Source organism: Dendrobates tinctorius, unplaced genomic scaffold (genome assembly GCF_039654945.1).
Source record: "Dendrobates tinctorius isolate UK_male_01 unplaced genomic scaffold, ASM3965494v1 ptg000060l, whole genome shotgun sequence".
In the NCBI taxonomy this organism is placed as follows: domain Eukaryota; kingdom Metazoa; phylum Chordata; class Amphibia; order Anura; family Dendrobatidae; genus Dendrobates; species Dendrobates tinctorius.
The window spans coordinates 5,996,822-6,021,176 of record NW_027361728.1 but is presented as its reverse complement, the minus strand read 5'-3'; the positions used below and the strand labels follow the sequence as shown (position 1 = coordinate 6,021,176).

General features: G+C 44.2%; 1 protein-coding gene across 1 annotated transcript in view; it reads left to right on the top strand.

The window, feature by feature from the left end:
* The window catches only part of LOC141092729 (probable cation-transporting ATPase 13A4), a 328,264-nt gene extending 314,130 nt beyond the window's left edge, over window positions 1–14,134 (top strand). The window contains exons 21-23 of the mRNA XM_073579122.1: window positions 6,898–6,994; window positions 9,371–9,443; window positions 13,956–14,134. Coding sequence (XP_073435223.1) covers window positions 6,898–6,994; window positions 9,371–9,443; window positions 13,956–14,134 — 349 coding nt within the window. The remainder of the gene's footprint in view (window positions 1–6,897; window positions 6,995–9,370; window positions 9,444–13,955) is intronic.
* Window positions 14,135–24,355: the final 10,221 nt, after the last annotated feature.

Below are 24,355 nucleotides of genomic sequence, written 5' to 3'. Positions count from 1 at the left end.
CTCCCTGTGCCCTGTATATTACCTATGAGCTAGAATGCTATTTTTGCATTCTATTTCTCACACATTTATTCTAAGATTGAAATTTATTGTGGCACAATTAATTCAGTGAGCCATTATTCTGCTGGGAATTGTTGGTCACTTTGTGTACCAATGCGCAATACTTTGTTCATGCTGCTGTCAATTTCCTTCTGTGTCATTACCGCTTCCTGATCATACTATTGTGCTTTTAATGCACTTTGACTTTTTTTTATATATATGCATCAATAAAGATTGTATTTTTTCACCACAATTTACTTTTTCGGATTTGAATTTGGGCATTATACTCCTCATGTTCTCTGTAGGATTATATTATGTACTTCATATTAGTGGTAAAATTTCATTCAATTAACTTGCGTTTATTTGTGAGAAAAACGGAAATTTGGCAAAAATTTTGCAATTTTCCAACTTTGAATTTTTATGCCCTAAATCACAGATATATGGCACACTAAAACTTAATAAGTAACATTTCACATATGTTTACTTTACAACAGCACAATTTGGGAACCAAAATTTTTTTTTCTCAGGAAGTTATAAGGGTTAAAAGTTGACCAGCGATTTCTCATTTTTGCAACACCATTTTATTTTTACGGACCACATCACATTTGAAGTCACTTTGAGGGGTCTAGATGATAGAAAATACCCAAAAGTGACACCATTCTAAAAATGGTGGGACAATACACATGATTGGAATACAAGACTAGAAGGTTACAACTTATTTGCAAGAAACAGACTTGATAAACGAGGAGGGGGTGTCGCATTGTATGTTCGAAACGCGTATATCTGCACAGAGATTGAAGCTTCAGAGACTGGGAGTTCTGTGGAAACTGTTTGGGTAAGAATACAAGGACAGAACAATGGAAAGGACACCATTGTAGGCATTTACTACAGGCCGCCTGTGCAAGCCGAATATATAGATGAACTCTTTATGCATCAGATGGGCCAAGTTCTCCAAAAAATATGACATAGTTGTCATGGGAGATTTCAACTATCCAGACATTTGTTGGGAATCTCTCTCAGGCAAAACTAACAGGTCAAGGAAATTCTTATCCTCTCTTGCTGACAACTTTATCTTCCAAAAGGTAAGGGAGAAAACAAGGGGAACTGCTACGTTGGATCTAATCCTTATAAACAGGGAGGAAATGGTTGAGGAGGTAAAAGTGGCTGGGACCCTAGGAGGTAGCGACCATGCTATTTTAGAATTTTGGATTACTAGAGGTGGAAGACCTGTGAAGACTCAGACGTCAAGGTTAGATTTCAGAAAGGCAGATTTTAAGGGATTCAGAAAGAGAATTGGAGGGATCCAATGGCTGGATATCCTTAAAGACAAAAATGTCCAGGAAGGATGGGAAATCTTGAAAAATGAAATTCTCAAAGCACAGTTGTTAACAATTCCGAAAAGAGGGAAGAATAGGAAGCATTTAAGGAAACCAGGATGGATGAACACAGAACTTAAGCACATGCTAAAAAGGAAGAAAAAAATGTTTATAAAATGGAAAGAGGGAGGCATATCTAAAGAAGAATATAATGCTGTCTGCAGAACCTGCAGGGCACAAATCAGATTAGCTAAAGCTGAAAATGAACTGAGGCTTGCAAGAGATGTCAAAAGCAATAATAAAGGATTTTGGGGATATGTCAAAAGTAAAAGAAAAGTCAAAGATGCTATAGGATTTTTACAGGATGAAAATGATGAAATGGTAAGACAGGATGTTGAGAAGGCTGAACTTTTAAATTCCTATTTTGCATCTGTTTTCTCTCAGAAAGGAAATGCAACATCAACTGTTATTCACTGTCCTATTAAGGGAATAGAAGAATCCAGGATATCTATAAACAGAAAGATAGTGAGGAAACACTTAGCTAACCTAAATGAATTCAAGTCTCCAGGTCCAGATGAATTACACCCTAGAGTACTGAAGGAGATAGCAGAAGAAATTTTTGAACCCCTCTCCATAATCTTTGAAAATTCTTGGAGAACAGGAGAAGTGCCAGAAGACTGGAGAAGAGCAAATGTTGTTCCTATCTTCAAAAAGGGGAAGAAGGTGGACCCAGGCAACTATAGGCCGGTGAGTCTGACTTCTATACCAGGAAAGATCTTTGAACAAATTATTAAACAACATGTATGTCAATACCTGGATAAGAATGAAGTGATTAAACAGAGTCAGCATGGGTTTCTAACTAATAAGTCATGTCAGACTAACTTAATTTCCTTCTATGACGGTATCACTGATTGGGTGGATCAAGGAAATGCTGTAGATATAGTATATCTTGACTTCAGCAAAGCATTTGACAAAGTCTCTCATACAATCCTTATTGAAAAAATGACTAAGTATGGAATGGACAAGGCAACTGTTAGGTGGATTCATAACTGGCTTAGTGATCGGACCCAAAGAGTGGTCGTAAATGGCTGCACATCCAGTTGGAAGAATGTCTCAAGTGGGGTACCACAGGGCTCTGTCCTGGGCCCTGTATTGTTCAACATCTTTATCAACGATTTAGATGAAGGAATTGAGGGTAAACTGATTAAATTTGCTGATGACACAAAGCTAGGAGGGATAGCTAATACTAGAGAAGAGAGAGAGAGGATTCAAAAAGATTTAAATAAACTGGAGAAGTGGGCAGCAACTAACAGAATGGTTTTTAACAGGGAGAAATGCAAAGTACTACATCTGGGCAATAAAAATGAAAAAAGCATATATAGAATGGGAGGAATAGGGCTAAGTGACAGCACATGTGAAAAAGACTTGGGTATACTAATAGATCACAGACTGAATATGAGTCAACAGTGTGATGCAGCAGCAAAAAAGGCAAATGCAATTCTAGGATGTATTAACAGAAGCATACAGTCTAGATCACGTGAAGTCATTATTTCCCTCTACTCCTCTTTGGTCAGACCTCATCTGGAATATTGTGTCCAGTTTTGGGCACCACATTTTAAAAAAGACATCAACAAACTGGAGCAAGTTCAGAAAAGAGCGACCAGAATGGTGACCGGTCTGCAAACCCTGTCTTATGAGGAAAGGTTGCAGGATTTGGGAATGTTTAGTTTGCAAAAGAGAAGACTGAGAGGAGACTTAATAGCTGTCTACAAATATCTAAAGGGCTGTCACATTGTAGAAGGATCAACTTTATTCTCATTTGCACAAGGAAAGACTAGAAGCAATGGGATGAAACTGAATGGGAAGAGACACAGATTAGATATTAGAAAAAACTTTTTGACAGTTAGAGTGATCAATGAGTGGAACAGGCTGCCACGAGAAGTGGTGAGTTCTCCTTCAATGGAAGTCTTCAAACAGAGGCTGGACAGACATCTGACTGGGATGATTTAGCGAATCCTGCTTTGAGCAGGGGGTTGGACCAGATGGCCCAGGAGGTCCCTTCCAACTCTACGATTCTATGATTCTAACTGCACTCCTCAAGGTGCTCAAAACCACATTCACAAAGTTTATTAACCCTTCAGGTGCTTCACAGGAATTTTTTGAATGTTTAAAAAAAAATGAAGATTTAACTTTTTTTCACAAAAAATTACTTCAGGTCCATTTTTTTTTTATTTTACCAAGGGTAACAGGAGAAATTGCACTGCAAAAGTTATTGTGCAATTTATCCTGAGTACGCTGATACCTGATATGGGGGGAACCACTGTTTCGGCGCATGGAAGAGCTCAGAAGGGAAGGAGCGCCGTTTGACTTTTTCAAAGCAAAATTGGCTGGAATTCAGATCCGATGCCATGTCACGTTTGGAGAGCCCCTGATGTGCCTAAACAGTGGAAACCCCCCACAAGTGACCCCATTTTGGAAACTAGACCCCCAAAGGAACTTATCTAGATGTGTGGTGAGAACATTGAACCTTCCAGGGCTTCACAGAAGTTTCTAACATACAGTCGTAAAATTAAAAAAATCACATTTTTTTCCACAAAAATGATCTTTTCACCCCAATTTTTATTTTCCTAAGGATAACAGGACCATTAAAGTTATTGTGTAATTTGTTTTGAGTACGCTGATACCCCACATGTGGGGGTAAACCACTATTTGGGTGCATGGCAGAGCTCGGAAGGGAAGCAGCTCCATTTGACTTTTTTAGCTGGAATTGGGATTGGATGCCATGCTGTGTTTGGAGAGCCCCTGATGTGCCTAAACAGTGGAACTCCCCCTCAAATGACACCATTTTGGAAACTAGACCCCCCATGGAACTTATCTAGATGTGTGGTGAGCACTTTGAACCCCCAAGGGCTTCATAGAAGTTTTTAACGCCCGGGCGTGAATATAAAAACATAATATTTTTTCCACAAACATGATCTTTTAGTCCCCAATTTTTTTATTTTCCCAAGGATAACAGGAGAAATTGGACCACAAAAGTTGTTGTCCAATTTGTCCTGAGTACGCTGATACCACATATGTGGGAGAAAACTACTGTATGGGCACACGTCGGGGCTCGGAACGGAAGAAGTGACGTTTTGGAATGCTGACTTTGATGGAATGGTCTGCGGGTGTCATGTCGCATTTAGAGAGCCTCTGATGTGCTTAAACTGTTTAAACTCCCCATTTTGGAAACTGGATCCCCCACAGAACTTATCTAGATGTGTGGTGAGCACTTTGAACCCCCAAGTGCTTCACAGAAGTCTATAACGCCCAAGCATGAAAATAAAAAAATCATATTTTTTCCACAAAAATGATATTTTTGCCCCCAATTTTTTATTTTCCTAAGGGTAACAGGAGAAATTCGACCCCAAAAGTTGTTTTGCAATTTTGTCCTGAGTAGACTGATACCCCATATATGGGGCTTAAACACTGTTTGTGCGCATGGCAGAGCTTGGAAGGGAAGGAGCACCATTTGACTTTTTCAATGCATAATTGGCTGGAATTGAGATCAGATGCCATGTTGCATTTGGAGAGCACCTGATGTGCACAAGCAGTGGAAACCCCCCAAATTCTAACTCCAACCCTAACCCGAACACACCCCTAATCCTAATCTCAGCCCTAACCCTAGCCCTAACCCTAGCCCTAACCCTAACCCTAGCGCCCTAGCCCTAACCTTATCCCTAACCCTAATGGGAAAATGGAAATAAATACATTTTTTAAATTTTATTATTTTTCCCTAACTAAGGGGGTGATAAAGGGGGGTTTGATTTACTATTTATAGCGGATTTTTTATGTTTGGCAGCTGTCGCACGCTAAAAGATGCTTTTTATTGTAAAAATAGTTTTTGCATCACCACATTTTGAGAGCTATAATTTTTCTATATTTTGACTCATCGAGTCATGTGAGGTCTTATTTTTTGCGGGACGAGTTGATATTTTTATTGGTACCATTTTCGAGCATGTGACATTTTTTGATCGCTTTTTATTCCGATTTTTGTGACGCCGAATGAGCAAAAACCAGCGTTTCAAGAATTTCTTTTGGGGTGTGCGTTTATACCGTTCCGTGTGTGGTAAAATTGATAAGGCGGTTTTATTCTTCGGGTCAGTACGATTACAGCGATACCTCATTTATGTTTTTTTTATGTTTTGTCACTTTTATGCAATGAAAACTATTTTATATAAAAAATAATTATTTTTGCATTGCTTTATTCTGCGAGCTATAACGTTTTTAATTTTTCACTGATGATGCTGTGTTGCAGCTTGTTTTTTGCAGGACAAGATGACGTTTTCAGCAGTACCATGGCTATTTATATCCGTCTTTTTGATTGCGCATTATTGCACTTTATTTTTTGCAGTATAATGATAAAGCATTATTTTTTGCTTTGTTTTTTATTTTTATTTTTTAAGGGGTTCACTAAAGGGGTTAACTAATGGGACAGTTTTATAGGGTAGGTCGTTATGGACGCGGTGATACTAAATATGTGTACTTTTATTTTTTTTTATTTTTATTTATTTCCAAAAAATGAATTTATTAGAGAATATTTTTTTTTATTTATTTAGCGATTTTTTAATAAATTATTTTCACACTTTTTATTTTACTTTATTACACTGTCCCAGGGGGGACATCACTGTCATGTGAGAGATCGCTGATCTGGCACATCACAGATCGCTGTGACAGATCAGCAATCTGACACAGGCACTGCAGAAGGCTTCCTCATGCCTGATCTTGGCAGGCACTGAGCAAGCCGGTTCCCTGCAGGCCCCCGCCGCCATATTGGATCTGGGAACCTGCAGGGAAGGAGGCCCTTGCAGCAGCGGGGGTCTCAGGGAAGCACAGAGGGAGCCCCCTCCCTGCCGATGCTTCCCTAACCCCCCGGTACACTGCGATCGTGTTTGATCACAGTGTACCAGGGGTTACCGTGCCGGGGGCAGTCCATGACAGCCCCTGACACATAGTGCCGAGAGCATCGCTGATCGCTATGACGTACTATCCCGTCCATGGGCATAGGGGCCCGGGTCCCATGGACGGGATAGTACGTCAGATGTCAGAAAGGGGTTAAAAAATGGACATGTCAGCATGTTTTGCCCACGGACACATGGTCCATGGAAACACACTGACGTGCATAGACCCATTCACTTGAATAGGCAAATAACGCTCAGTTCCTCCCGAGTCTCTCTGTATGGCTAAGTAGTACTGTAGAACCACATATGGGGCATTGCCACGTTCAGTAGAAATTGTGGGGTAAATTTTGGTGCCATTTTAAAACTCTTCCTATGTGAAAATGGAAAATCTTTGGCACAAAGATTGCACTATTTGATCATATATAAATTAGCAACTATTGTCTACAATACACATTTCATTCTGGCAAAACACCATTAGTTATCTTCAAGATAAAAATGTGTATTACCTTCAAAATAAAAGTATGGCAGTTATTTATTTGGTAAATAAAAACTAATACATTATGCCGCTTATTTCTATTTAGTTAAATATTTATTTTTCTTTTCAGAGAAGGAAGAAACTGCCTTGTAACATCATTCTGCATGTTCAAGTATATAGCAATGTATGCTATCATTGAATTCATATGTATGCTGATTCTATTTTGGGTATGATCATATATTTTAATATGTTAAATTGATGTCATCTTTGTTAGTTGTACATTAAAGCTACGTTCACACGTAGTGGAACTCTCGCGGAAGTTACCGCGACAATTCCGGATTCCATTCCGCGGGAAAATCGCATTTTAAATTTCCACCATTTTCCCGTGGAAAAACTAGTGATTTGCAAGCGTAATTAGCTTGCAAAATGCTAGTGTTTTCCAAGCGATCTGGAGCATCGCTTGGAGATCTGATTGACAGGTTGGTCACACTCGACAAACATAGTGTTTGACGAGTAAGACCAACTTTTTACTACTGATGCTGCCTATGCAGCATCAGTAGTAAAAGATAGGATGTAAAAAATAATTAAAAAAATAAAAAATATTGTTATTCTTACCTTCCGACGTCCCTCGCAGCCCTCCCGCCTCTCTCCTTGCTCCCGGTCCCAGTAATCCTTTGCGAGAATGACCGCGATGGCATCCGTTCTCGTGGGATCGCGACGTCTCGCGGTCATTCGCGATGACGTCGCGCTCCGACGTCATCGCGAATGACCGCAAGACCTCGCGATCCCGCAAGAACGGACGCCATCGTGGTCATTCTCGCAAAGGATTACTGGGACCGGGAGCGTGGAGAACGGCGGGAAAGCTGCGCGAGACATCGGAAGGTAAGTGTTATGAACTCATTTCCTCCACCAGTTGAGAGTTCTCCTTCCGTTCTCCCTCTGGTGGTGACAGGAGGTAGTGAGGTTGGTTTAAGTGGTAGTGATCTGCCACCTGATGAGGAGGATAATGATTGGATCTCTGGAGTATCAGACTGGATATAAGACAGCCGACGCCCTATCCTGGTGCTGGTGATTCAGTCTGCTTCTCAGGTCTTGGACTTCAGCTCTCTTCCAGTCATCTCAAGTTAAGTTTGTTTTTTGCCTTTGTTTGTATTTTCATCTTCTTTCACCGTCAATACATGTGGGGGGCTGTCTTTCCTTTGGGGTCTGCTCTGGGGCAGTTAGTGTTTCTCTTTTCCTGCTTTAGGCTTATGTAGCTCTCCGGTTGTGACGAGGCATCTAGGACCATCGTAGGAATGCTCCACGACTGCTGCTAGTTGTGTGGTTAAGATCAGGGGTCTGCAATCTGCATAGTTACCAACCTCTCTGGTTTTCTGAGACTTAGCTTGTTGTTTTTTTCTTCCTCGGTGACCCATTCATAACAGTAAGAAAAACAATTTTTTTTATTTTAATTCTATTTTTTACAGGGATATGGTACCCAGAGCCTGGAGGACAGTCTCCTCTCCTCCGGACCATCGGTACCATCCGCAAGTGTTCTGCTTACTTTTCGCATGGTGTGCACAGCCACAAGTGGAAAGTAAGCAGAACAATGCATTCCTATGGGTGCGGGATCGCCGCGATTCCGCTAAATTAATGAGCATGCTGCGTTTTTTTACCGCGAAGCGATTCCGCCACGGAAAAAAACGCAGCATTAGCACAGCATTGCTGAATCCCATAGGAATGCATAGGATGCTTATTTTTTGCATTTCGCGGCAAAATCGTGTGTTTAAAACTGCCACGGAAGCGCAAAAAAAAGCTACGTGTGAACTCAGCGTAATATAGCCCTTTCCAAATTTGTCTTTAAATGCCTAGTGTTTTGTAACACCTGCTAATGATTTCATATCGTTCTTGTGATGCTGTCATCATTACAACTGCTTTACTATTACGGTTTCTACTTTTCCAGTATTTACAAGCACGTGCTACATCTTTGGCATAAAATTTAGTAGAAGCTACAAAACAGTGTTTTATAAAAGACAGATTATGCTTGGTGCAATTTCACCACTTTGAACAAAATGTCATACCTGCAGCCAATCAGTGACAGCTGATTGGCTGCAGTGGTCATGTAACAACCCCCATTGGAAGAGAAATTGAGGAGACAGGAGGTAGAAAAATGAGAAGATATAGCAGGAGTATTTTTTTTCTTTCTTCTTTTTATAAGCCTACTATGTCAATGCTCCATTTATTCTCTGTGGGATTGTTGGCAATAGCTGAGAAGATTTTGGCCTTTCCCAACAGTCCCATTAAAAATAAAGAGTGATCGGAGCAGTGGACAAGTGATCATTTTCAATATAGTGAATAAGCCTTTAACATTTCTGCTACTTTTCTAACTAGAAAATTATCGGAAAACAACACTAGGCCCCTATATGAGAGCTTCAGCAATAGGGCATGCACACTAGGCATGTTACACCTAAAAACTAACATTGTAGATGTGTAACATACATTGTAGAGTTCTGCATAATAATATTACAGGTTGCATAATAATCTTGCTCCCAAATTTTCGGTTTTCTTCTTTGCTCTCATTTTGCATAAAAAGTTTATACCTTTTACTTTTTCTTTTTATGTAGAAGCAAAAGTTTATTGGAGTCCATCTTTATATGATGCAAGATGTGGCTATAACCATTGCCGTCACTTTAACAAGTAAGTATGCTGAAGGAAATCCATGAAAAATGAGTACTGTATATGCACATGAACAATTATAATTTTGTTGTACTTTATGCTAAAGCTGTGTTCTCACCTTAATAAAATAATGTATAGTAGCTATGAACATATGTTCACATTCATCTTTTTCACATAAATTTTATATCTTTATTGTATATCTAGATATCTTAACCCCTTTCTGACATATGATGTACTATCCTGTCCATGTGCCCTGGGCCTTAATGCCCATGGACGGTATAGTACATCATAAGCGATTAGCCGTGCTCACGGCGAAAGTGTGGATGATCGTGGCCGGGTGTCAGCTGATTCTCACAGCTGACACCCGGCACTAAGTGCCAGGAGTGGTCACGGTACTTTAACCCCTAGAACACTGCGATCAAACATGAACTGTGACAGCCCCTCTGCCTTTGGATCAGAGATCCTGTGGCATAATGCAGGGTCCCGATCACTGCCATGGAGACCCAATGTCGTCATGGAGACATCCTGGTCTCTAGGCCTGAGAGACTTCCCATCATGCACAATGCATGTCAGGAAGTCTCACAGGCCAGTGCACAGAAGCTGCAGCCCTGACATCTTCTATAGCATTCAGCTATGCATTATACTGTATAGAAGCGATCAGGCTGCAAAAAATGAGTGTCCCATAGTGGGACAAGGTGTAAAACTAAGAATTAAATGAAACATTTTTTTTTTAATAATTGTAAAAATATTTTAAAAAAATAATAAAAACAATAATAAAAAAATCAATATTTATTCCAGCAATAAATTAATATTTAAATAAAAAAAAATCTAAACAATAAAAGTACACATATTTAGTATCGCTGCGTCCGTAACGACCCGACCTATAAAACTGTCCCACTAGTTAGCCCCTTTAGTGAACACCGTTAAAAAAAAACAAGGCAAAAAAACAATGCTTTATCATACCGCCGAACAAAAAGTAGAATAACATGCGATCAAAAAGATGGATATAAATAAACGTCCTACCACTGAAAATGTCATGCTGTCCTGCAAAAAACAAGCCACCATATATCTCAATGACCAGAAAAATTATAGCTCTCAGAATAAAGCGATGCAAAAATAATTGTTTATTATATAAAAAAGTTTTTATTGTATAAAAGCTCCAAACATAAAAAAAATGATATAAGTGAGGTAACCCGAAGAATAAAACTGCTTTATCAATTTTACCACACGCGGATCTGTATAAAGGCCCCCCAAAAGAAATTCATGAATTGCTGATTTTTGTTCATTCTGCCTCCCAAAAATAGGAAGAAAAAGCGATCAAAAAATGTCATGTACCCGAAGATGGTGTGAATAAAACATCAACTCGTCCCGCAAAAAACAAGACCTCACATGACTCTGTGGGCCAAAATATGGAAAAATTATAGCTCTCAAAATGTGGTGATGAGAAAACTATTTTTTGCAATAAAAAGTGTCTTTTAGTGTGTGACATCCTGCCAAACATAAAAACCCGCAATAAAGCCCCACTATAAATAGTAAATGAAACCACCCTTTACCACCCCCTTAGTTAGGGAAAAATAATCAAATTTAAAAAGATGTATTTATTTCCATTTTCTCATTAGGGTTAGGGTTGGGGGTGGAGCTAAAGTTAGGGTTGGGGTTAGGGTTAGGGATTAGGATTAGTGGGGTGTTAGGGTTAGGTTTGTGGTGAGGGTTATGGTTAGTGTTGGGATTAGGGTTAGGTGTGTGTTGGGGTTAGGGTTGGAGTTAGAATTGGGGGGTTTTCATTGTTTAGGCAGGGGCTCTCCAAACATGACATGGCATCTGATCTCAATTCCAGCCAATTTTGCATTGAAAAGTCAAATGGCACTCCTTCCCTTCCAAGCTCTGCCATGCGCCCAAACAGTGGTTTACCCCCACATATAGGGTATCAGCATGCTCAGGACAAATTGCACAACAACGTTTTGGTCCAATTTCTCCTGTTACCCTTGGGAAAATAAAAAATTGGGGACGAAAAGATCATTTTTGGGAAAAAAATATGATTTTTTATTTTTAAGGCTCTACATTATAAAACTTCTGTGAAGCATTTGGGGAGTTCAAAGTGCTCACCACACATCAAGGTAAGTTCCTTAGGGGGTCTACTTTCCAAAATGGTGTCATTTGGGGGTTTCCACTGTTTAGGCACATCAGGAGCTCTCCAAACGCGACATGGTGTGCGATCTCTTTTCCAGCCAATTTTGCATTGAAAAGTCAAATGGCGCTCTTTCCCTTCCGAGCTCTGTCATGCACCCAAACAGTGGTGTACCTGCAAATATGGGGTATCGGTGTACTCAGGACAAATTGTTCAATAACGTTTGGGGTCCAATTTCTCCTGTTACCCTTGGTAAAGTAAAACAAATTGGATCTGAAGTAAATTTTTTGTGAAAAAAGGTAAATGTTCATTTTTTTAAAACATTCCAAAAATTCCTGTGAAGCACCTGAAGGGTTAATAAGCTTCTTGAATGTGGTTTTGAGCACCTTGAGGGGTGCAGTTTTTAGAATGATGTCACTTTTGGGTATTTTCTATCATATAGACCCGTCAAAGTGACTTCAAATGTGATTTGGTCCCTAAAAAAATGGTTTGGTAAATTTTGTTCTAAGGCTGGTTTCACACTTGCGTTTTTTGTGCTGTATTTTAGCGCTAAAAATTGCATGCGTTTTTTTCCTATATTTTGCATGGGATGCGCTTATGTGCGCAAACACAAGCGTTTGTATGCGTTTTTACGCGCATGCTTTTTTGTGGTGTGCGCTCGGGCGCACAAAATGCATCCTGTTGCATTTTTTGGGCATCCGACTTGCCTCAAAAAAACGCATGGGCGCAGTGCGTTTTTTGCAGCAAGACACCCATTGTAAGTCTATGGGTGCGCATACGTGCGCATTTGCATGCTCATGTATGCGTTGTTTTGCGCATGCGTTTTTTTGTTGACCATTGGTTAGACAATGGAAAATAGGGGTTTGGGTTAGAGTTAGGGTTAGTTAAGGGGGTTTAGGGTTAGGGGTTAGGGTTAGGGTTTGGGTTAGGGTTAGTATGGTTTGGTTAAGGGTTAGGGTTTAGGGTTAGTTAGGGTTTAGGGTTGGGGTTTGGGTTAGGGTTAGTAGGGTTTGGTTAAGGGTTAGGGTTAGAGTTAGGGTTAGTATGGTTTGGTTAAGGGTTAGGGTTAGGGTTAGTATGGTTTGGTTAAGGGTTAGGGTTAGGGTTAGTAAAGTCATGGTTTGGGTTAGTGTTAATCCTAACCCTATCTTGATTTTCTTGGTGAGGCCAACTAATGTTGGAAAGAAATGCAAACGCGGTAAAAACGCACTAAAAACGCATACAAACGCATAAAAACGCTGCGTTTTTTTCATGCATGCACATAAAAATGCTTGAAAAAAACGCAGCGTTTGTATGCGTTTTTTCCATGAGTTTTTTTGCGGGAAAAACGCGCTGCAAAAAAAGGCAAGTGTAAAGGTAGCCTAAAAATGAGAAATCGCACGTCTACTTTTAACCCTTATAACTTCCTAACAAAAAAAGTTTGGTTGCACGATTGTGCTCATGTAAAGTAGACATGTGGGAAATGTTACTTATTAAGTATTTTGGAAAATTACAACATTTTTAAAATTTTCGCCAATTTTCCAATTTTTTCACAAATAAACGCATCAAAGCAAATAATTTTTACCCCTATCATGAAGTACAATATGTCACAAGAAAACAGTGTCAGAATCACCGGGATCCATGGAAGCTTTCCAGAGTTATTACCTCATAAACGGACAGTGGTCAGAATTGTAAAAATTGGCCTGGTCATTAACATGCAAACCACCCTTGGGGGTAAAGGGGTTAATTTCTGGGGAAAAAAGTGATTTTTTTAAAATAAAGAAATATGATATTAGTAATTATTGTGAACAAATCTGCCTAAATTAGATTAGATGTGAAAACAAATGTTTATAATTGTCTGAGGTCACTGGGACAAAAGCACATAATAGACATAAGGTTAAAAGAAAACTAGCACAATACTTACCTCTTCTTGGCCTTCCCTTGTCCCAGTACACAATGTTTTTTGCTCCAGTCACTCATCAGGGCTTTTGGACTCTGGCACTGATCAGGCCTCATGACATATTGATGTTGCATGATGCCAAGTCAAAGAGTTGAGGTCTAATCAGGGCCGTAGTTGCAGAAGAGTCTTGAAGAGTGACTAGAACCAGAGGGAGCTGCACAGCAGGACAGATGAAGGGCAGAAAAAGGTATTATATTTATTTTTTTTATCCATTCCTAACCCTACAACTAATCAAACAAAAGGGCGGCCAACTGCCACTGGATTCAAGAAAATTAAAAAATGCTTCTGAAACTAAATCCAATACCATTTTTTAATCAATTCTTTCATCTTTATTTTGAATTTTCTGTATGCCTCAAAAGTAAGCCAATTTCTTCTACACTATATCACAGTAGATGGTTGATGGAAATTTGTGGGTTACTAATTAAATTGTGCTCTCATTTACTTATGGGATAATATTCTTTTTCAGTGAGTCTTACTGGCCCCGCTCTGAAACTGGCTCCTTATCGGCCTTCTGGACAGCTCATTTCTCCACCTTTGTTATTGTCAATGGTTCTGCACACCATCTTTAGTTTGATTGTGCAAACAATTGCTTTCACAGTGGTTCAGACGCAGCCGTTTTATGATGACTATGATGTTTTCAGGTAAATTTATATTATCTCTGTCTATAGATGGAGATAAAGGATGGTGCTGGTTGTGTTAACATTTATTATATGCTGAATTAAAATGACACCAGAACAAGCTGGACATTAATTCTGTAGAAGGGTTTAATCTTTCATTAACAATTATGCAAAATTGATGTTCTCCACAATGAATAATACATTTCTTTAGTTCAGGGTAGGTGGCTACCCTGTAAATCAATGGAACATGAAACATAACCCCTGCAAGCCGAGATTGTCTAATACCTTCTAAAAAGATAAAAAAAATATGAAACAACATTTAGACTACTACTATACACACCATATCATAATATTGCTAGCAAGTAAGAATAATTAGGGGTGCACTCTGTGTCAATGGGATGGGGGTGCAAGCAGATCAGAATGGTTCCCATGACACATATAAGTCACTTCACTGCACATTCCCAAAATTATGCAAATAAATGGATCTTTATTTCTTAATACCACAGGGTGAATGAAAAATAATTCCGTTACACGTGACTAGTAGTGTTGAGCGATACCGTTCGATATCCAAAAATATCGTATCGGATGGTATTGCCCGATACGATAAAAATATCGGGTATCGCCGATTCCGATACCGGAAGTCCCATTCAAGTCAATGGGACTTCCGGTATCGGAATTAAAAAAAGCCCTTTATTTCCTTGTTGGCTAATTCTACATAATTGAAAACAAATAAGAATCATGTAGAATGTATTGTGGGAGGTGGAGGAGACATTAAAAGCATAGTGGTTTATTCAAATCACATGGCATAGCATTAATTCAATTTTTTTTTTCAGTACGTTCGGAGTTAAAAAGATATTGACTATATTAACCTTTTTTATATTTTGTCAGATATGTATGTTTCACAACTTCCATGCTCTTCACGTTCTTTTGTACTTCTCCCACACTTTCTCCTTCATGATCCGCAGCAGTAGCATTTTTTTTATCAACTTTTTCTTCACCTTATTCATCTTCTTCTTCTTCATCTTCTTCCCATTAATTTTTTTTTCCATTCTTCATATTCTTCTTATTCAGCTATTATCAATTTTAATATGCTATTTCTTCATCTTCTTCCTATTCTTCTTTGTCTTCATTTTCTTATGGTGACAGGCATTCCTGTAGTACTTATCTATAAAAGTTATAAGATTACACCTTACGTTCTGCCTGTCACAAAAGATTTACAACAGGATTTGTCCGCGTTCAGTTTGGCCTGCAACAGCAGGCATTTTCCAGGGGCACCACGAGGAGGAACGGACTCACCCCCATTTACTGCTTAGTCTTCTTCTGCTTATAATTTTGATTTCTTCTATGCTGATTTTTAGTCTTATGCTTAATGTTCTTCTGCTTTCTGTTCTTCTGCTTTTGCTTCTTCTGCTTCTTGTTCTTCTGTCTTTTGTTCTGTATCTTGGTGGTTGTCTTCATGTTCTTTGTCCTCTTGGTCTTATTATTTAGGGTCATATTTCTGGTCTTCTTTGGTGTGGTCTTCAGGGTCGTCGTCATCAGGGTCGTCGTCATGGAGATCAATAAGGATTACCAAAGACAATTTCAAAAAGCTTGATCTTGGAAATGTAGCAGAAGGTACAAGAAGGCTGAGAAACTGGCGAGAACCAGCACACAGTGCTGGCACCTGGATGGGTAGCAGAAGGAACAAGAGCCAATGGCACTTCTGAGGACCAACTGACGGTGCTGGACCACGGTTACTAAGCAGAAGGTACCTGTGCTAAAAAGCACTACCAAGGACCAGCTGACGGTGCTGGACCTCGGATACCGAGATGGAGGCACCTAGGCCAAAGGCTGTGGCGAGAACCAGCAGACAGTGCTGGCACCCGGATGGGTTGCAGAAGGAACAAGAGCCAATGGCACTACCGAGGACCAACTGACGGTGCTGGACCATGGTTACTAAGCAGAAGGTACCTGTGCTAAAAAGCACTACCAAGGACCAGCTGACAGTGCTGGACCTCGGATACCGAGATGGAGGCACCTAGGCCAAAGGCTGTGGCGAGAACCAGCAGACAGTGCTGGAACTCGGGTGGGTAGCAGAAGGAACAAGAGCCAATGGCACTTCTGAGGACCAACTGACGGTGCTGGACCACGGTTACTAAGCAGAAGGTACCTGTGCTAAAAAGCACTACCAAGGACCAGCTGACGGTGCTGGACCTCGGATACCGAGATGGAGGCACCTAGGCCAAAGGCTGTGGCGAGAACCAGCAGACAGTGCTGGCACCCGGATGGGTAGCAGAAGGAACAAGAGCCAATGGCACTACCGAGGACCAACTGACGGTGCTGGACCACGGTTACTAAGCAGAAGGTACCTGTGCTAAAAAGCACTACCAAGGACCAGCTGACGGTGCTGGACCTTGGATACCGAGATGGAGGCACCTAGGCCAAAGGCTGTGGCGAGAACCAGCAGACAGTGCTGGAACCCGGGTGGGTAGCAGAAGGTACCCATTCAAAGCAAAGTAGCCAGGCCGCAAGCCAGCCGCAGTTACCGAAACACACAGTCCTACAGGGGGTCCATGTCCCATTGGCACTACGGATCCAGCCTTCAGTGCCAGTTCCCGCAGCCCACATAGGAGTCACCTAAACTGCAGGCACCGTAGAGTCGGCTAACCCGGCCGCAAGACGACAGGACAACGGATTGGTGGCATAGTGACCTTGACACTACCCGGAAACAGCAGGCGTGCTGGAACCAGGCTGGGCAACAGGGAGTACCCGTGCCAAAGACACTGCCGAGAACCAGCTGACGGTGCTGGAACCCAGATGGGTAGCAAAAGCTACAAGAGCCAATGGCACTACCGAGGAACAGCTGACGGTGCTGGACCACGGTTACTAGGCAGGAGGTACCTGTGCTAGAAAGCACTACCAAGGACCTGCTGACGGTGCTGGACCTCGGATACCGAGATGGAGGCACCTAGGCCAAAGGCTCTGGCGAGAACCAGCAGACAGTGCTGGAACCCGGGTGGGTAGCAGAAGGTACCCATTCAAAGCAAAGTAGCCAGGCCACAAGCCGGCCGCAGTTACTGAAACCCACAGTCCTACAGGGGGTCCATGTCCCATTGGCACCCTGGATCCAGCCTTCAGTGCCAGTTCCCGCAGCCCACATAGGAGTCACCTAAACTGCAGGCACCGTAGAGTCGGCTAACCCGGCCGCAAGACGACAGGACAACGGATTGGTGGCATAGTGACCTTGACACTACCCGGAAACAGCAGGCGTGCTGGAATCAGGCTGGGCAACAGGGAGTACCCGTGCCAAAGACACTGCCGAGAACCAGCTGACGGTGCTGGAACCCAGATGGGTAGCAAAAGATACAAAAGCCAATGGCACTACCGAGGAACAGCTGACGGTGCTGGACCACGGTTACTAGGCAGGAGGTACCTGTGCTAGAAAGCACTACCAAGGACCAGCTGACTGTGCTGGACCTCGGATACCGAGATGGAGGCACCTAGGCCAAAGGCTGTGGCGAGAACCAGCAGACAGTGCTGGAACCCGGGTGGGTAGCAGAAGGTACCCATTCAAAGCAAAGTAGCCAGGCCGCAAGCCGGCCGCAGTTACCGAAACCCACAGTCCTACAGGGGGTCCATGTCCCATTGGCACTACGGATCCAGCCTTCAGTGCCAGTTCCCGCAGCCCACATAGGAGTCACCTAAACTGCAGGCACCGTAGAGTCGGCTAACCCGGCCGCAAGACGACAGGACAACGGATTGGTGGCATAGTGACCTTGACACTACCCGGAAACAGCAGGCGTGCAGGAACCAGGCTGGGCAACAGGGAGTACCCTGCCAAAGACACTGCCGAGCACCAACTGGCGTTGTTGGAGCCCAGGGACAATCATGGTGTAGGCCGAGGCCTACTTGGTGGTAGTTTTAGATTGTTTGTAGGCTACAACAGACTGACAACATGCTCCAATTAGGCATCTGTCTCCACTCTGTTTCCAGGATTTCACGTGACCACCAACACCGCCAGTTTATGCGTACAGCAGCCGTCTGCCCAATCCACACGTGTTCCTGTGTTACTGGGATTCTGTAATGTCAGCAGATCCCCTGATGTGTGTCTGCCACTGTCTCCTGCTCTGTCAACCTTCCCACCGCTTGCAGTGGGAAGGTGGACAGCGCAGGAGACAGTGGCGGACACACATTGGGGGATCTGCTGACGTTACAGAACCCCAGTAACACAGGAACACATGTGGAATGCGTGGACGGCAACTGTGAGCAGGAACTGGCGGTGTTGGAGGTCAGGGGAAATACTAGAGACAGAGTGGAGACAGAGGCCAAATCAGAGAATGTTTAAATCTGAAGTAGTTACAATTTGGAGGCAGCAGCAGTTTGCCCTCCACACAGCAGGGGATCAGCTGACGTTACCGAACCCCACTTTCACATGAATGAGTGTGTTTTTCTGTGTGGACAGCACTTCCGAGCACCAACTGGCGTTGTTGGAGCCCAGGGACAATCATGGTGCAGGCCGAGGCCTACTAGGAGCCAGATGTAAAGCTGAGGTATTTTGACTTTGGAGGGAGCAGGACACTTTGCCCTCCACACAGCAAGGGATCAGCCGACGTTACCGAACCCCACTTTCACATGAACGAGTGTGTTTTTCTGTATGGACGGCACTTCCGAGCAACAACTGACAATGTTGGAGCCCAGGGATAGTCATTTTGTAGGCTGAGGCCTACTTGGAGACAGTTTAAGATAAGACGTTGTTTGAATTTGGAGGCAGCAGCAGTTTGCCCTCCACACAGCAGGGGATCAGCTGACATTACTGACCCCCACTTTCACATGAACGAGTGTGTTTTTCTGTGTGGACAGCACTTCTGAGCACCAACTAGCGTTGTTGGAGCCCAGGGAGAACCAGGGTGCAGGCCGAGGCCTACTTGGTGGCAGTTTTAGATTGTTTGTAGGCTACAACAGACTGTCAACGTGCTCCAATTAGGCATCAGTCTCCACTCTGATTCCAGGATTTCACGTGACCACCAACACCGCCAGTTTATGCGTACAGTAGCCGTCTGCCCAATCCACACGTGTTCCTGTGTTACTGGTGTTCTGTAATGTCAGCAGATCCCCTGATGTTTGTCTGCCACTGTCTCCTGCTCTGTCCACATTCCCACCGCTTGCAGTGGGAAGGTGGACAGCGCAGGAGACAGTGCCGGACACACATTGGGGGATCAGCTCACGTTACAGAACACCAGGAACACAGGAACAAGTGTGGAATGCGTGGACGGCAACTGTGAGCAGGAACTGGCAGTGTTGGAGGTCAGGGGAAATACTAGAGACAGAGTGGAGACAGAGGCCAAATCAGTGAATGTTTAAATCTGAAGTAGTTACAATTTGGAGGCAGCAGCAGTTTGCCGTACACACAGCAGGGGATCAGCTGACGTTACCGAACCCCACTTACACATGAGCGAGTGTTTTGTCTGTGCAGACAGCACTTCTGAGCACCAACTGGCGGTGTCGGAGCCCAGGGAAAATCAGGTAGTAGGCCGAGGCCTACTTGGAGCCAGGTGTAAATCTGAGGTTGTTTGACTGTGGAGGGAGCAGGACACTTTGCCATAAACACAGCAGGGGATCAGCTGACGTTACCGAACCCCACTTACACATGAGCGAGTGTTTTGTCTGTGCGGACAGCACTTCTGAGCACCAACTGGCGGTGTCGGAGCCCAGGGAAAATCAGGTAGTAGGCCGAGGCCTACTTGGTGGCAGTTTGCGATTGTTTCTAGACTACTACTAACTGTCAACGTACTCCAATTAGGCCTCTGTCTTCACTCTGTTTCGAGTATTTCCTCTGGCTTCCAACCACGCCTGTTGCTGCTCTGAAATGCCATCTGCACAACCCACACTTGTTCCTGTGTTACTGGGGTTCTGTAACAGCAGCTTCTCCCTAGAGGTGAGTCAGGCAATGTCTCCTGCTCTGTCCACATTTCCACTACAAGTAGTGGGAATGTAGACAAAGCAGGAGACATTGCCGTGCTCAACTCTGGAGATGATCAGATGTTACAGGACCCAGGTACCACAGGAACAAGTGTGGATTGTGCAGACGGCACTTGAGAGCAGAAACAGGCGGTGTTGTAGGCCGGAGGAAATACTCATAACAGAGTGGAGATAGAGGGCAAATCAGAGAACATATTAAATCAGATGTAGTCAGAAGTTGTAGGCAGCAGGAGAGTTTGCCGTACATACAGCAGGGGATCAGCTGACGTTACCGAACCCCACTTACACATGAGCGAGTGTTCAGGTGAGATCCAGGCCTTGTTCATTTTCACAAAAGTAAGCCGGTCAACATTATCGGTCGATAGTCGCGTGTGACGGTCTGTTACCACACCACCTGCAGCACTAAAGACACGTTCCGATAATACACTGGCAGCAGGGCAAGCCAGCACCTCCAATGCATACTGGCTAAGCTCTGGCCATGTATCCAGCTTAGAGACCCAATACTTGAATGGGGAAGAGCCGTCTGGGAGAACACTAACAGGGCACGACAAGTAGTCTGTCACCATCTGACGGAAACGTTGCCTCCTGCTGACTGGAGCCGTCTGTGATGGTGTAGCCGTTTGTGGCGGTCCCACAAAACTTTTCCACATTTGGGCCATACTGGCCTTGCCTTGTCCTGTGGCACTGCCTCTGCTACCTCTTTGTGCAGAGCTTCCTCCACTGCCTCTACCCACATGGCTGCTTTGAAAAGCACTACCAGCAACACTTGTGGGGGGAATGGAGAACATGATGGCCTGCACAAGTGTTTCTTGGTACTCCCGCATTTTTCGCTCCCGGTTCAACTGTGGTATGAGGCTTTGTAAGTTGTCCCGGTAGCAAGGATCTAGGAGGGTGTACACCCAATAATCAGCCGTGTGGAGAATGTTGGCGATGCGGCGGTCATTTAACAAGCACTGCAGCATGAAATCAACCATGTGCTGCAGACTGCCAACTGGACCGGAAACGCTGTCCCCAGCTTGAGGCAGCATCTCTGCCTGCTCAGCATCACCCCACCCTCGCTGTACACACTGACTACTAGAGCCTTGTGTACCTCCCTCCTCTGGAGAGATGTGTTCCTCCTCCTCCATTGACTCCTCGTCATCCTCCTCACTAAGTGTCCCCTGCCTGGGCCTTTGTGTGGAAGCACGTTGCACAGACTTGCCAGAAGCTGATGGCATTTCTGACTGCTCATCCTCGACCTCTTCAAAAACCTCCTCACTTAGTGCTTTTAAGGTTTTTTGAAGCAGACAGATGAGGGGGACAGTCATGCTGATTAGTGCATCATCTGCACTGGCCATCCGCGTGGAGTCATCGAAGGCACGCAAAACTTGGCAGATGTCCCTCATAGTGGCCCACTCAGTGGTGGTGAAGTGTGTCGGCGCACAGTGCGACTTGTTTGCGCCTGATGCAGCTGGTACTCCATTACTGCTGCCTGCTGCTCACACAACCGCTCCAACATATGTAACGTTGAATTCCACCTGGTGGGGAGGTCACATATGATGCGATGTTCTGGCAGGCGGAATCGGCGTTGCAGAGATGCAATGCGCGATCTTGCCATGCTGGAACGCCGCAAGTGAGCACACTCTAGGCGAACCTTGTGCAGCAGTGCATCAAGATCCGGATAGTCCCTCAGAAAGCTCTGCACGACCAAATTGAGCACGTGTGCCAGACATGGTATGTGAGTGAGGTTGCCTAGGCCCAGAGCTGCCACTAGATTTCGGCCATTGTCACTCACTATCAAACCTGGCTGGAGATTCGCTGGCACAAACCAAACATCGCTCTCCTGCTTGATGGCATTCCAGAGCTCCTGTGCTGTGTGGCTCCGATTCCCCAAAGAAATTAACTTAAGGACGGCCTGTTGACGTTTGGCCACACCTGTGCTCATATCTGGCCTAACATGCTCACGCAGTGCTGATTCCGAGGAACTAGAGTAGGAGGAGGACTCAATATGTACAGACTGCATTCCTGCAATCCTTGGAGTTGGCAGAATACGTACAGAGCCACTCTCCAGATCTGTACCCGGCTCCACAACTTTCACCCAATGGGCAGTGAGGGAAAGGTATCGTCCCTGTCCATGGCTACTGGTCCACGCATCGGTGGTCAGGTGGACCTTGCTACTGACGGCATTTAGTAGCGCATTTTTAATTTTTCCCTCCACATGCTTTTGCAGGGCAGGGACAGCTTGCCTGCTGAAATAAAAGCGGCTGGGCACATTGTATTGTGGAACTGCCAATGACATAAAGTTCCGGAAGGTGTCAGTCTCCACCAGCCTGAATGACAGCATCTCAAGGGCCAGTAGTTTGGCAATGCCGGCATTCAGAGCCAGTGCTCGGGGATGGTTTGCCGAGTATGGCCGCTTTTTCTCCCATGCCTGTGCTACCGATTGCTGGTGAGTGGCCTGGGAGTGTGCTGATGACTGCGAACGTGGTTCAGTGGGTGGAATTTCACTGGGTCTCTGGACAACAGTGGCAGTGGTTCTTCCATGGCGTTCCAGGGAGGAAGCCGAACCAGCTGTGTGTGAGCTGGAGGAAGAGGCCCCAACACGAGCTGAAGAGGTGGTAGGTGCTGCTGAAGGTTGGCCTACATCTTCAGTGTGTCTGTGTAACTCCACCTCGTGCTTGGTACGCACATGTTTCCACATATTTGTGGTATTGAGGTTGGTCACATTTTTCCCTCGTTTCACTTTCTGATGACACAGCTTGCATTTGACAAAGCAAACGTCATCTGCAACTGTGTCAAAAAAAGACCACGCACTGCAAGTCCTGGGAGCGCCCGTTTTGTGTTTTGGAAGAGGATTGCTCCTCACGGGTGCCAAAGTGGAGGCTACAGGCAACCAAGTCTGCCCCCGCCATCTCCCTCCTCTTTTGGCCGTTCGGGGAATCTCTTCCTCAGAGCTGCTCCCACCACCTTCCTGTGGCTGACGCCATGATGGGTCAAGGACCTCATCATCTCCACTCCCCTCTTCAAGCACCGGCTGGTCCTGGGTTGTCTCGCCAGCACCGTACGCACCAGAAATTGGCAACTGATTCTCATCATCATCAGATGAGCACTGAGGTGTGCTGACAATAGGCACTGGCCCACCCGCCTCTTCAGATTCAGAGGGACAAAGCAGTTGCGCATCACTGCATACTCCCTCTTCTTCATGCTCTAGAATGCTGCTTGGCTGGCCACCTTTTTCCAAGCCAACAGATTCTGAGAACAGAAGTAAAGATTGAGATGGCTCCTGTCCAGGGCTCTCAGACTGCCTGGGCAATTTGGCAGGTGGTGAAGAGACAGATGGTTGCTCTTCAGTGCTCTGGCCTTGGGAGGATGCGGAAGTCATTGAAGTGGATGCGTTAGCTGCCATCCATCCGATAACGGCTTCAATTTGTTCGTCACGCAGCAGTGGGGTACGGCGAGGTCCTACAAAGCTGCGCATGAAGGACTGTTGCCTGGTAAAAGTGGGGGATGCCGGGTCACTGGTGGCCGCAGCAGACACCGAATCCCCACGTCCTCTCCCTGCTGAATCCCCCCGTCCTCTCCCTGCTGAAACTCCACGGCCACGACCACGTGCCTTACTCCCTGCCTTCTTCATCTTGGTAGACTGATAAAGATAGGCAGAAAAGTAAAAAAGGGGTGGCTTAGTGTTCTTATTCCTGAACACCTGCTAACCAGTATAAGAAACACTAATTTGGCTAAGAGTGTGTGTACTACACTTTAATATGATCTAATGTGGCCTAGACAACTGTAAAGTGGAGTGTTTGGTGAACTTTATTTCCTTTTTTTTGGGTGGGGGGAAAGGAAAGGATGTGACCAAAGTTTGAAAGCTATAGTGTCACAAACTTTTTGGAGCGATTACAATGCAGGAAGCTAACCTACAATGCAATTGATGAGGCTCCAAAAAATAGGGTGATACTAGCCTGGCTGGCCCTGAAGGGCACAAGCCAGCAAAAAGGCTCCTCTATCTAATCCTATATAGTGTTTGCAACCAACCAATGACAATGGATGTGGTTGGAAGCACACTAATATAGGAGCAAAAATCTGGCTAAATTAGCTGCAAAAAATGGACTATGTATGAGGCAGTGACGCACGCTGAGCGGACTACAGCTACCGGTGGCTGTAGAACACACTGCAATGTGAGCTGCACTCACACACAGAGAGACCTATCAGACAGCCAAAAACAGTGCAGAGAAATGGGCTATAGCACTGAAAGGCTGCTGAAAGGCTCCGCTGTCCACTCCTTTAGTGTTTGCAACCAACGTATATGGATACA